General features: G+C 42.6%; 1 protein-coding gene across 2 annotated transcripts in view; it reads right to left on the minus strand.

Annotated features, from left to right (window-relative positions):
• Positions 1-1514: 1514 nt before the first annotated feature.
• Positions 1515-12396, minus strand: part of CBFA2T2 (CBFA2/RUNX1 partner transcriptional co-repressor 2) — a 155514-nt gene continuing 144632 nt past the window's right edge. For both annotated transcript variants that reach the window (XM_023725305.1, XM_004370437.2), the window contains 3 exons: positions 9126-9194; positions 5956-6146; positions 1515-1868 (listed from right to left, as the gene is read on the minus strand). In XM_023725305.1, coding sequence (XP_023581073.1) covers positions 1569-1868; positions 5956-6146; positions 9126-9194 — 560 coding nt within the window. In that variant the 3' untranslated portion in view covers positions 1515-1568. The remainder of the gene's footprint in view (positions 1869-5955; positions 6147-9125; positions 9195-12396) is intronic.

The raw sequence follows: 12396 nt of genomic DNA on the forward strand, positions 1-12396 counted from the left end.
TTGCTCTAACTGATTTACAGGCTCCACAACTGCTTCAAGGTGATCAGCAGACATCCCATGTCTTAAGGAAACGTAGGCATGTCTGCTGGAGGCTCAAAGGCAGAAAGAGGATCAAGGTCCTTGGGTTCCCAACAAAACCTGTACTGTCAGGGAAGAGTAAGTGTTGCAGTTCCCAACATTTTAAGAAAGGGCTAGGCAATGTCACACTTGGGTATGAGGAGTGCCAGTTAAACAGCTGGAAAACTCCCTGACGACAGATTGGTCAGACTCTCCCAAAATGGTTCTCACATTTCACAAAAACTCTTCTCAGCCAAAAGAGGGAAGGTATTAAACAAGAGAAGGGACTGAGATTGTATGCCTAACAGTAACCAATGGTTGGCTGTTAAATGGACATAGTATGTCTGACACAAAGCTATGGGGTCTGCAGAACTCTTTCGGGTCCAGGAGGGTTGCTCAGATGTGATTAGGCCTTGATGGGTGGGGCAAGTCCTGCCAACACACCACATCACATCCTGTGGGGCCACTGTAGCTCAACAGGCACCAAACAGACCACAAGAAGATCCACAGTGATCTGGACATGCGCCATCGGAGAGATAAAAGGACACAGAACAAGACGACTGTGCAAACAGTCAAGCGCTGACAAAGATTCTGTATTTCCAATAGATGATCCATTCAATAATGTGACGGTACTAGTTTGGCCAACATGCTCAGAAATAACAGACTATCCACAATTGAGTCTCATTCTCAGACCAATCCATGCGCTGGAAATGATTTTCTGCACAAGCAAAATCAAATGAGAGGAAAAAAAAACACCAGGTCTCAAACTAAAGCAGCCAGCTGATCTGCAAGGTCTTGTCCAAAACGATCTGTGACACTTGGTGGAAGTTTATTTATTTTTTGTTACTAAAGGTGATTTTACTGAAATGGTGACTTCTTTCCCGTTGTTTCTGAGACTCTAAGTCTGAACCAGCAGGGCTGAGGAGGGAGCCCTGAATGCTGCTTTTTGCCTGCCCGAGTCCCTGTGAAGCCAATCAGTGTCATCTGCTGCGGGTGGAAAGAGGGCTTGAGGAAGAGTTCAGGGTGAGAGGGGACCTTCCTTGCCCGGGGGCACTCCCTTCACGGCCTGCTGTCAGCCTCCGGGCTACGTGAGGACAGTGGATAGAGAAGGAAACGGTGCACAGGTGAGCCACCTCCAGCCTGGCTGGGCACATCAGAGTCTGCTGCTTCAAGGAGGCAGGGAGAGGAGCTGGTGGTCTACACTGAAAAGGAGCTGGCTACGTCAGCTTCAGCTGGGAGAGGAATAAACCAGGAAAGCCACGGGGCAGGTGGCTCAAGCCAGCTGCCTGTGTGCAGAGAATGGCACTACCGTAACACCAAGGATACAGACGGCTGATGGGGAACTGGGGCAAGTGCCCAGAGAGGCTTATAGTTTTCCGGCCTCAAGTTCACTTCTTGCTGATGGCCCAACAGCTACTTGTGCTGGTTCAAACAGCCCCCCACCCCACCCCCCGGTTCAACAAGCGTTTTGTCTAGCTGAGAGGTCATCAGGATTAAGTGGAGTCTGGGGCTCAGAGCCCACTGGTGTCGATGGCTGTCACGGAGGCAGGAGTTGAGGAGCGTGAGGTGGTTGCTGAAGTCTTGTCCAGGGCTGGGCTTGGCACACTGCAGTCAGCCGACCTGGCTGAGGTGCCCCTCCCTCCAGGAAGCAGTGGCCGGCTCTGGCTGTGAGGACTCTGGCCGTGCAGGTTCTGGCCACAGAGGCGGTGGTGCCGCTCCCAGTCCTTGTGCTGACAGAAAGAGCCACAATATCGTGCAATATTGCAGCCACTGCACGTTTCGCTGGCTTTGCGGCCACAGTTCCAGCAGTTCTGCAAGATACAGGCATCAATTAGGGGTTGCCTGGATCGTGGAGGGCAGACCTGTCACCACTAGCAGAATGGGGGGTGGTATGGGGAGAGCACGGGCTTTGGATTTGGAGCTACACATCCCTGTGGTTGAGTCCTACCTCTACTGCTATCTGTTCAGCAGTAGGAAATACACACCCTTTTCTGAGTTCCCTTCATCTGTAAATCAGGAAAGCTACCTGCCAGCAGGATGACAGGAAGAGTGAGATGAGGGGATGCGTGTGAAAATACCTCACATGATACCAGCACAAGCAGGTGGCAGTCCCCATCTCCTGTTTAAGGCACAGGCTCATTTTTTGGACTCATATTTTAATCCTCAGTGACCAAACTAAACTCTGTTCAAGGGTCTGCGTGGCTCTCTAAGAACACACACCTACATATGTTTACAGAGAATCGAGTTCTCCCTTGCTCCTCCCAATGAAAAGATCTGCATTGTTTTTACTAACAATACCTGACGTTTTAACAAAGACTTTTAAAGGAGTGGAGGGCAATAACCAATCTTTTAAAAAAGTCGCCTGCCAGAGAGCCAGCATGGGTGACTAGGAGTGGGTAACTAGGACTACCCTTTGTCTTCTACGCCCATTTTCCTCTTAATGACGTGGCTAATCATAGGTGGGCTGGGGATCATGGGACTATTCCTCTGGCTTGTGAACAAGAGCCACCTGCAATACCTCAGAATCCAGGGCCCCTGAGGTCTAGGTCAGGGAGTTTTCTTACTGCTTGTACTTTCCTAGAAGGAGGGCGGGTATTGCTAAAGTTCAGCAGAAACCACCGGGGGAAAGAACAGAGCACCATTTGGGAGTGCACTAATTCTATTGAGGAAGACATGAGCCAAGTGAGCTTGGCTAGAGTGGGAAGTAGCAGCCATGAAAGAAGCAGCAGAAACAATCAAATTGAGCAGACAACTTTACATTTTCCCCAATCAACTAGGAAGGAAGAACAGCATCATAAAGAAGGCAGCCACCAAGCTTTCGGAGGTGTCAGGCCAAGACGAGGGCTTTCCTGGGTGTCAAAAAGGACTTCAGCAGCCGGCCTGCTGCCCCGCCCACCACTCCAGAATGGCAGAAGTCAGTCACCAGGCTGGCTGTAGTCCCGTCAGGAAAGAAACCATCCCACACTGAAACCAGGACACTTGTTCTCAAGTAGAAAACAACAGCTGACGAGCACTGACAGGACCTTGGGGCCACCAGCCCACCTTCTGTATTGTACAGATGGGAAAACTGAAGGCCTGAGGGGCAGGGACTTACCAGAGGTTATAAAATGATTACGCGGCTATGCAAAGTATGGAACCCAGACCCCCTGACTCCACTATACCCAATGTACAAATTTAGTTTCAAAGAGCATTAAAAAGATTGCAGATTCCCTTCTAACACAACAGGATCCTTAGGAAATATACTCTAGGGGCTGTTCAAACTTGCCAACACCAGCACAAGGACCAAAGGAGTGAAGAGACGGACTCTTAGGCTACATTTATAGATCCTCAAGCAAACTTTATTCCAGAGAATTTCATACTCTGGAGTCTGATAAGCTGACTTCAAACAATGCTTTGGCAGAATATTTCCACTTGGGGGGAAGAACTCACTTGTTGCCTACAAGAGGGCAGTGGAAACACAGGGCAATGGGGCTGCCGTCAACTGAATGGGAGGGCCCCAACTCCCTCTGTAAAGTCTGCAAGAACATCTCAGGACGAGGTCAGAGTATTAAACCACCGGCCCTTTCACCTTAGCTGCTATTATTTTTTCAAATAGCATTATTTCATGATTTATGAGATGCAATAAAACAAAAATAAACAGTCTCCCAGAGGGGCAGGATCATAGAAATGCAAGAACAATGTGGTTAGTGTCAGAGCAGCCAGGAGTGGAAAGGGCAGTTTCACATTCTCTTTCTCTTTAGCTTTTCCATGACTCAGCTGTGAGGCTTTTTGCCAAGACATAAGACAAAAGCCTTATTGTTGCAGTCACCCTTCAAATCAGCATTCCTCAAAGCTGGAGAGACAGATACAGAGCTAAACAGTCCTCTGAAGTTATTGGAAGATGGTTATAAACCTTCTGAGTTACTGGCCAGGGAAGTCAGAAATGTGATTCCAGAATTTCCTTTGTCAAGCATGGGCCATCAGTTTAGTCCAACATTACTCCCAGTGTGGCCTGGCACTGAATGAAGCAGAATTACCTGGGGCTTGTCAAAACCCCTGAGGCCCACTCCAGATGTCCCTGACCTTATCGCAAAACTGGCCCAAAGGAGAAATGACTTCCCATTTCACAAGCAATTGGTAGGCCACTGTTTGCCTGAAAATCCAGGCTGGGAACAGAACATCCCTGTGGTGGGGATAAGGGGACCTCTCACTTCATCCCTACACCATTGGGCATTACAGGGGAGATGCTTTGATCTGGCCGAGAAGGAGCTTATATGTCAATTAACAACATAGTAACAGAATCCTTTCTATCTGCACAGTGCATGGCAGTTTCAAAGCTCTTCCACCACCATGATCTAGTTTTATCTTCATAATAAAGGTGAGACCAGCTACACCCACTGCACAAAGAAAACTGACTCCTGAGGGCACACTGCCAGTATGGAGGCTCCTTCCCCTATACCAAACCACCTCTCCAAGATGAAGGAGAAACTCTAGGGATATCTGCTAAGACTTCAAGCAGAATTTTCTAGATGAAAATTGCCCTTCTGGTCTAAGCGCAAACTCACCCAAAGCCTAGGCCTCGCCATCCCTTCTGTTTTGGGAAGTGAGTTTGCTGGCATGGGTGCTGATGTGCTCCTCACCTGCAGGCCACTTTGTGCTTTGCTTAAGAGTATGTAGACACACTGCTGTTCAAAAACAATTCTAAAGTAGGAGGGGGAAAGAAAAGGGAAGGGGCTGAAGGATTTTCTCACAATTCATTCTGTCTTTGTTGGAGTGCTACAAAAAGGAATTTTACCATATCTTCTGCGATGGCCAGGTGATATTTAGGCATTTTCACCTTCACATTGCCATGCTTGGTGTTGCTATATTGAGGTGGATCATACTGATGTAAGAAAATAAAATTTCTGTTGCTTGTTTTAAGAAAAAAAATAAAATTACAGTTCTTTCACTTCAAGGAAATGTCCCAAAGACAGCTAATCTCTCAACCAGTAGGTGGGATCTACCTACTTACCGGAAGAGGTTTGCTTCAGGACTTAAAGTTTACCTAAAAGCTGGACTCAAATCAGAGTTACAGGAAAATTTCATTGAATTCAAAAGGACTGCTGACCTATTACAATGTTTTGTCATACACTTTTTTCTTTTCAGTTTTCTTATTTTTATAGTCATCGTGATACATGAGTGTCCTGTATAGAAGCATCACTAAATCCTGGGCCCAGGGTTTTGAACAGCTGGGAAGGTGTACCAGATCTGTCAGTTCAGTTCACAAACTATCCTATTTGTAAATGCTATATATAGGACCCTGCATTTCCTTACTCCTTACCCTGACCTCAGGACTGCAGGACTATGTTGGTTATAGTCCCGAAACCAGAATTTCCTCATCTGTAAACTAGGGATCAGCAGGACCTACCTCACAGCCTCACTGGGAAGACCAAAAAGACATTACACACACCTTGCTCAGTGTCTGGCACACAATAAACCCACTCAGTCAATGTTGGGCCTCACTATCATGCTATTGTACAAACTGTCTTTAGGATGATTTTCAAAATTTAAATCAATTAATGAGAAGAATATAAGGTAATAACTTACTATTCTAGTATGCAAGAGACCCAGAAACCAGAATGCAATTAGAGAGAATGTTATGTTGTAAAAAAGTCACTAAGCAATTTGTGTAGAAATTGTCAAACGCAAACCTAATTTGCTATGTAAACTTTCACCAAAAAAGCAGGAAAGTGTTGTTATTGAAAAAAAAAAAAAAGCCCTACAGTAAGAAACAAGACTCTGGTACTAGATAAAAATTATACTCATCTAGTTCAAGACTAGACAGTTTGTGTCTTACTGCCCAACACCTGAGAAGCAAGCAGTGGGCCTGGTCACTCCGGCTTCCCCAGCCCAGACACCAGGGCCTAATAAGAGTCTGACCTCCGTTGACTCCTCTTGCTCATTTATGACGAGGAAGGCATCCTCTGCAGCCTGCCGTTTGACGTCTGCTATGGTTTGCTCCATTCGAGCTCTCTCTGTTGCAATCACCTCAAAGGCTTTTTGCTCTGCTTCAGCGACGGCCTTCTGTACTTCTGACATGGCCTGAATTTTCACCTTATTCACAGCTTCTTCTAGAAGAAAGTGACAGTATAATCAACTGGCCGAGAAATCTTCTCCCTCTCATCCCATTTCATTTCTATGAAGGGACAGAGCTGAGAACAAGATAAGTAAAAATACACAAGGATGAACACATGATACATGCATTCATTTTGATTCCTATACTCGCTGTCTGTTCATGTAATCATTTGTTGGGTATGTAGGTGGAGTTGGGACACACACTTGAAAAAGATGTAGTCCATACTGTCATTAACTGTTTATGACCAAGTATAAAGGTAGCTTAGATACCCTGATATGTTATCAGTGTAAGAGACAAGAATTCCACAGGGAAAAGTGATCTGCTCTACTAGGGTCAGGGGAAGATCAAGAAAATGTGTTCTCGTTGAGAGCACAGGTGGAAATGAGTTTGTGGAAGGTCTTCCATGCCATGCTAAGGAATTTGGCCCTTTTTTCCCCCCACTTAAGAAAATAGGAAGCTCCTACAGGGCTCTATGTTCTGTAGAGGACCTGAATTTAAGCAGTAGCAACTGGAACATAGGAGGGCTATTGTGAATAATGCTGCAATAAACACCGGCATGCAAGTATCTGTTTGAGTTCCTGCTTTCAATTCTTTTGGGTATTACCTAGGAGAGAAATTTGCTGGATCATATGCTAATTCTATACTTAACTTTTTGAGGAACTGCCAAACTGTTTTAGACAGTGGCTGCAGCATTTTACATTCCTACCAGCAATGAATGACGGTTCCAATTTCTCCACATGATCAACAACACTTGTTATTTTCTGTTTTCCTTTCTTTTTTGTTTGTGATAGCCATCCTAGTGAGTGTGAAGTGGTACCTTATTGTGGTTTTGATTTGAATCTCCCTCTGAGGTACATTCTATCCTCTCTCTCAGTTTAAGGATAAATCAACTGAAAATCATACTTTGGGTAACTCCCTTGTGGGCACTGTAGCAGAGCAAGGACTCAACCTAGCTGCCCAAAGTTACCAAAGGTACCTCCCAAATAAACAAAGTCACCAGACCCTTCTTACAAAGAGAAGTGAGTGACCTCGACAAACCTTGGCCCATATTGCTTATTGCGTGGTTCCTTTCCCCCCTCCACCTTGGGCTTCCAAGATGAGAAGGCAGAGAATCCTACAACCCATCTTAGTATAATCATAGAGAGACATCAAAGAACAGACTTACCCTAAGGAAGCAAAACCTGCACTCCCCTCACTCTTTTCATGACAAATGTAAATGGGAGGAAATAGTTCCTAAGTGCAACATTCCCCCCACCCCTCCGATAGTTTGCCTTGAGGATTTTATTGGACTGTGACCAGCAGTTAGTTTTCCTCCTTTGCATGTATGTGGGTGGAGACATTGGGAACACAGGACAGTTCCCAGCTCATCCATATCAGAAATCACCTGTAGAGGACATTAAAAATGTAGGCTCAGGAGCTGCAAAAAGCTATTGAACCAGAATCTCTACGGGTGAGCTCAGGAACCTGCTTTGTAAATACACTCCTCTGTGACTCCCAATCACAATAGTCTGACAACTTTCCCTCCTTGAGGCTAGAAGAGGGGCACCAACTTCAAAACTTTCCTGATAGTAATTGTTTGATGCTAGTTACCAAGGGCTTGTGCTCTATACACCTTAACAATTTCTATCTTCGTTTCTCACAATTTTATTCCATTCTTGATAACATAAAATTTCCCATTTCCCACTGCAAAGATTTTTCCAAGTTAATTTTACTGTTAGTTTTCCAAATTAATGTTAGTGTAAAAAAATCTTTTGTTGTGATGTCATCCCATAAATTAACACAGTCATTCGTGGGTATCTGGACATTTTTAAGGTTGCCTCTCGTACCCTAAAAACAGTATCTTTATACTGCTACCTCTTTAACAATTTGTGTGTTTAAGTCTGAATCACTTGCTTTTGGAAGTAAGGATTCAAAAGCATGAAAGGTGAGGAATGATTTGAAGAATTTGCATATACTCACTGTATACTGGTAACACTTAACCATTCAGTATATGAACTTTTGATGAATTATTTATCACCAACAGGGTCTTGTAAAATTGTATCAGTAAACTGGGTGTTAAAGAACCTGGGGGCTAATTTATCAGGGTTGCTTATCTTGAACTTTCCCAATTATCAGTGAGGAAAAACATTCTGCAGTATGTTTAGCATTATATTTCAAATAGCATATCTTTTGTCCACTTGTTTATTATGGTCTTGATGTGCTTCAAAGAGTGTTTATTAATGACAGGTATTAATTTTTGGTAGAAGTAAGTTTTATCTTAGGAAGAAAACAATAAATTGTACTGGACTAAAATACTGTCATTGGGAAGGAGAGTCAAGAGGAAAAGGCAGCTAGTATTTGGATAAGGGTAATATTAGGGGTCTGAGGTTAGCTTATTCTTCCATCTTGTCAGAACAGCAAGTCTCCACCCAGAACATTTTCTTGTAGAAAATCAGGCCCACCCAGAAACAGTCTTGACTAGGCTAGGAACAGTGAAGGTGAAAGGAAGAGGAGAGGGATTAAAGACTGTTCCAAGATCAGAATTTATCAAATATGTTAACTTAGTGAACACGGTGTATGTAGATGCTGGCTAGTGAAGAGATCAGGCAGAAATAAGGTATAAGCCCAGACACAGGCTATATATATCCGAGTCCCTTTCACACCATTCTACTAGATCACACAAAAGCATATATATATGGAAGAGTTGGTTATGTCATTAATGCCTTTGTGTGATCCAGTAGAATGGTGTAAAGGGACTTGGATAGGCTGTAAGGAGGAGCCAATCCAAATTCCTGACCTATCAAGTAGCACGACAGGCAGTCTAGGAGATGTGTAGGACAAGCTGGAGAGGGGAGAGGCAGGAGGCCTAGAGCTCTATGAGGAGGAAGTTACTAGACAACCAAATGACCCAGTTACCAACCTTTCCCCCAAATCTGTGCTCCATGCTCACACAAATTACAGAGTATATACAACTTACCAGCAGATAGATACATACCAGTTTTTTTCCAAAACTCCACAGGTACATATCCTGTTCCTGGTCTACTGCTGAATTCCCGTTGGGAATCTGCAAGAAAGAGAGAAATCGAATAGGGTCAGAACCTGTCTATAATCAGCATGCTTTATTTTTATGAAACAATTTTTATCAGACCTCTCATTTATCACTGAGAAAGATGCAAACATTTATGCTCATTTAGTGCCAAAAATATTCTGACAAAGGATAAAATCAATTTATAAAATAGTACACTCATTAGCTTTAAAAAATACACATATGCATCAAATAATAGCGGTATTGCAAAGTACTTAAATTAAAAGTGATCTTCATTTTCTTCTCTTTACTTATTTGTATGTCTAACTTTTTTCCTATGAACACATACAAATTTCTAAGGTACTTTGCAAAATATATAAATATAACTACATGCAGATACTTAAGTGTATGTGGGTCTCTATCCAATTTAACTGTATCATGCACAGCTCTCTGGCAAGATATGCTCTGTAGATATGTCAGGGGATACAGCTTTTGTTTCTTGGCAACTCTGAAGTTTGTAGTTTCTTAAAATCCTTATAAAATAAACTAAGAAAAAAAAATTAAAAAGCAGGTAGTAGTAAAGAAAATACTTTGATCTGGAACAGTGCATTTCAAAATGTACCCTAAAAAGGCTCCTTAGTGGGTTGCTGAGAAGGGCACAGGGGTAGGGAGTGACCAGCATATGTTTATAGAGATCTTATATATTATTTTATAATAAATGGTTCCACTGCTAAAAAGATTATGAAAACTAATTAGTATAATTTTATGTCAGTGCCAGGGTAATTTATTTTTAGGCTTTTTTAAAACTGTGGTAAAATATACACAAAATTTACCATTTTGACCATTTTTAAAGTACAATTAAGTGACAATTTAGAATAGTCACATGTTGTGTAACAATCAGCACTATCTAGTTCCAGAACATTTTCATCACCCCAAAAGGGACCCTGTACAGAGTAATAATTTTTTTAAAAGGATCTAAGTATGTATATAAGCCATCATCTAGTGTTACATGATGGAAGAATCACTTGTTGACTTGTGGGGAGAGGCGGGGAAGCCTTGGCAGACACTTCACTTTCGTCAGTCAACAATATGTCCTTGGTCATATCCTGTGTACCTGTCAAGTTCTCAGCATTTTATTTCTCTGACAGACGTAAAAGGTGAGATGCACTTGACCCTAAAGGGCCTTCTCAGCTTATTCAGGACATGCCTGGAAGCCAGGGACATTCCCATGGTATTTTTGGAAGTCAGAGTAATTGTTTTTATATTTTTAACCCTGAAAGAGACAGACGTTAGGATTTTCAACTGATTCGCTAAGAAGACTAAAGTCTCAGGGACTACTATAACCAAACACAAATAAATGGGTCACAAATGGGGAGATGAGATGAACTGGCAGTCCGGTGCTATCATTTAGAGCTAAGTTGCCAGATTTTTTAGATTTTACAAGAAAAGATGGAAATTTGGATTTTTTTCCAGAATATTCCAATTTGTACGTGTTAAATAATAAGTTTAAAAAAAAAAAAAACAAAAAACCTCTGGAGACCAAACCAAACACACTTTTTAGCATCAATTTGTGATCTCTGAAAACAAAGAGCAATTGGCTTCTATGCTGGTAATACCGGGAACCTTATTGAATATGGATTAAATCTGTCATGGTGTTAAGAGATGTTGTTAGGTGCTGTTGAGTTGGTTCCAACTCATAGTGACCTTATGTACAACAGAACAAAACACTGCTCAGTCATGTGCCAGCCTCACAACTGTTGCTATGTTTGAGCCCACTGTTGTAGCCACTGTGTCAATCCATCTCATTGAGGGTCTTCCTCTTCTTTGCTGACAGTCTACTTTGCCAAGCATAATGTCCTTCTCCAGGGACTGGTCCCTCTTGATAACATGTCCAAAGTACATGAGACGAAGTCTCATCATCCTCATTTCTAAGGAGCAATCTGCCGTACTGTACTTCTTCCAAGACAGATCTGTTCGCTCTTCTGGCAGTTCATGGTATATTCGATATTCTTCTCCAACACCATAATTCAAAGGCATCAATTCTTCCTCAGTCTTCCTTATTCACTGCCCAGCTTTCACATGCATATGAGAATATTTAAAATACCATGGCTTGGGTTAGGTGCACCTCAGTCCTCAAAGTGACATCTTTACTTTTTAATACTTTAAAGAGGTCTTTTGCAGCAGATGTGCCCAATGTGATACGCTGTCTGATTTCTTGACTGCTGCTTCCATGGGCATCAACTGTGGATCCAAATAAGATGAAATCCTTGACAACTTCAATCTTTTCTCCATTTATCATGATGTTACTTACTGGTCCAGTTATGAGCATTTTTGGTTTTTTTATGTTGAGCTATAATTCATACTGAAGGCTGTAGTCTTTGGTCTTCATCAGTAAGTGCTTCAAGTCCTCTTTGCTTTCAGTAAGCAAGGCTGTTATTATCTGCATATCGTGGGCTGTTAATTAGGCTTCCTCCAATCCTGATGTTGCGTTCTTCTTCATATAGTCCAACTTCTCGTATTATTTGCTCAGCATACAGATTAAATAAGTACGATGAAAGGATAAAACCCTGACACACACCTTTTCTGATTTTAAACCATGTAGTATTCCCCTGTTCTGTTTGAATGACTGCCTCTTGGTCTATGTACAAGTTCTGCGTGTGCACAATTGAATGAACATTTAATTGTGTTAAGAGATAGTTATCTTCTCTCTCAAGTGTGGGAAGTCAAACGTATGTCTTCTGGGAGACTAACCCAGTGCCCATATCTAGCAAGACTTAAGATTTGGTGTCTTATTGAAACAAAACTTCCAAACTTGGATGAGATCCTAAGAGTCAAGCACTAGAGTGAATAGCCAGGAGTAGAGCTACTCAACTTGGAATTGGGCTGTAAGGAAGGGCTAGATGCATAATTGGACAGTCCATGAATGATTTCAGCCATTTTTCTCATTGCAGTGGTTGAGATCAGGAAACCTCAGGTCTTAAGGAGGACAGCATATGATTTCAGGACTTCTAGCTTAGTATTAAGAAAATAATTAACTGATTCAGACCATACCAAGAAAAAAAAGCCTCTCCCCTTTGCCTACTCTTAATACCTCAGTTTGGAGACACTGAGATACCTGAAAGGACAAAATTATGCCACATGTTGAACAAAAATTCTGTGCCTCAGCCAGTGACACAGTATTGTCCAGTTCCTAGTGGATTGAGAGTCTGTCAAATTTTCTCTCTTCTAGAGAGGTCTCATC

The sequence above is a fragment of the Trichechus manatus genome, unplaced genomic scaffold (assembly GCF_000243295.1).
Source record: "Trichechus manatus latirostris isolate Lorelei unplaced genomic scaffold, TriManLat1.0 scaffold00008, whole genome shotgun sequence".
Classification (NCBI taxonomy): Eukaryota; Metazoa; Chordata; class Mammalia; order Sirenia; family Trichechidae; genus Trichechus; species Trichechus manatus.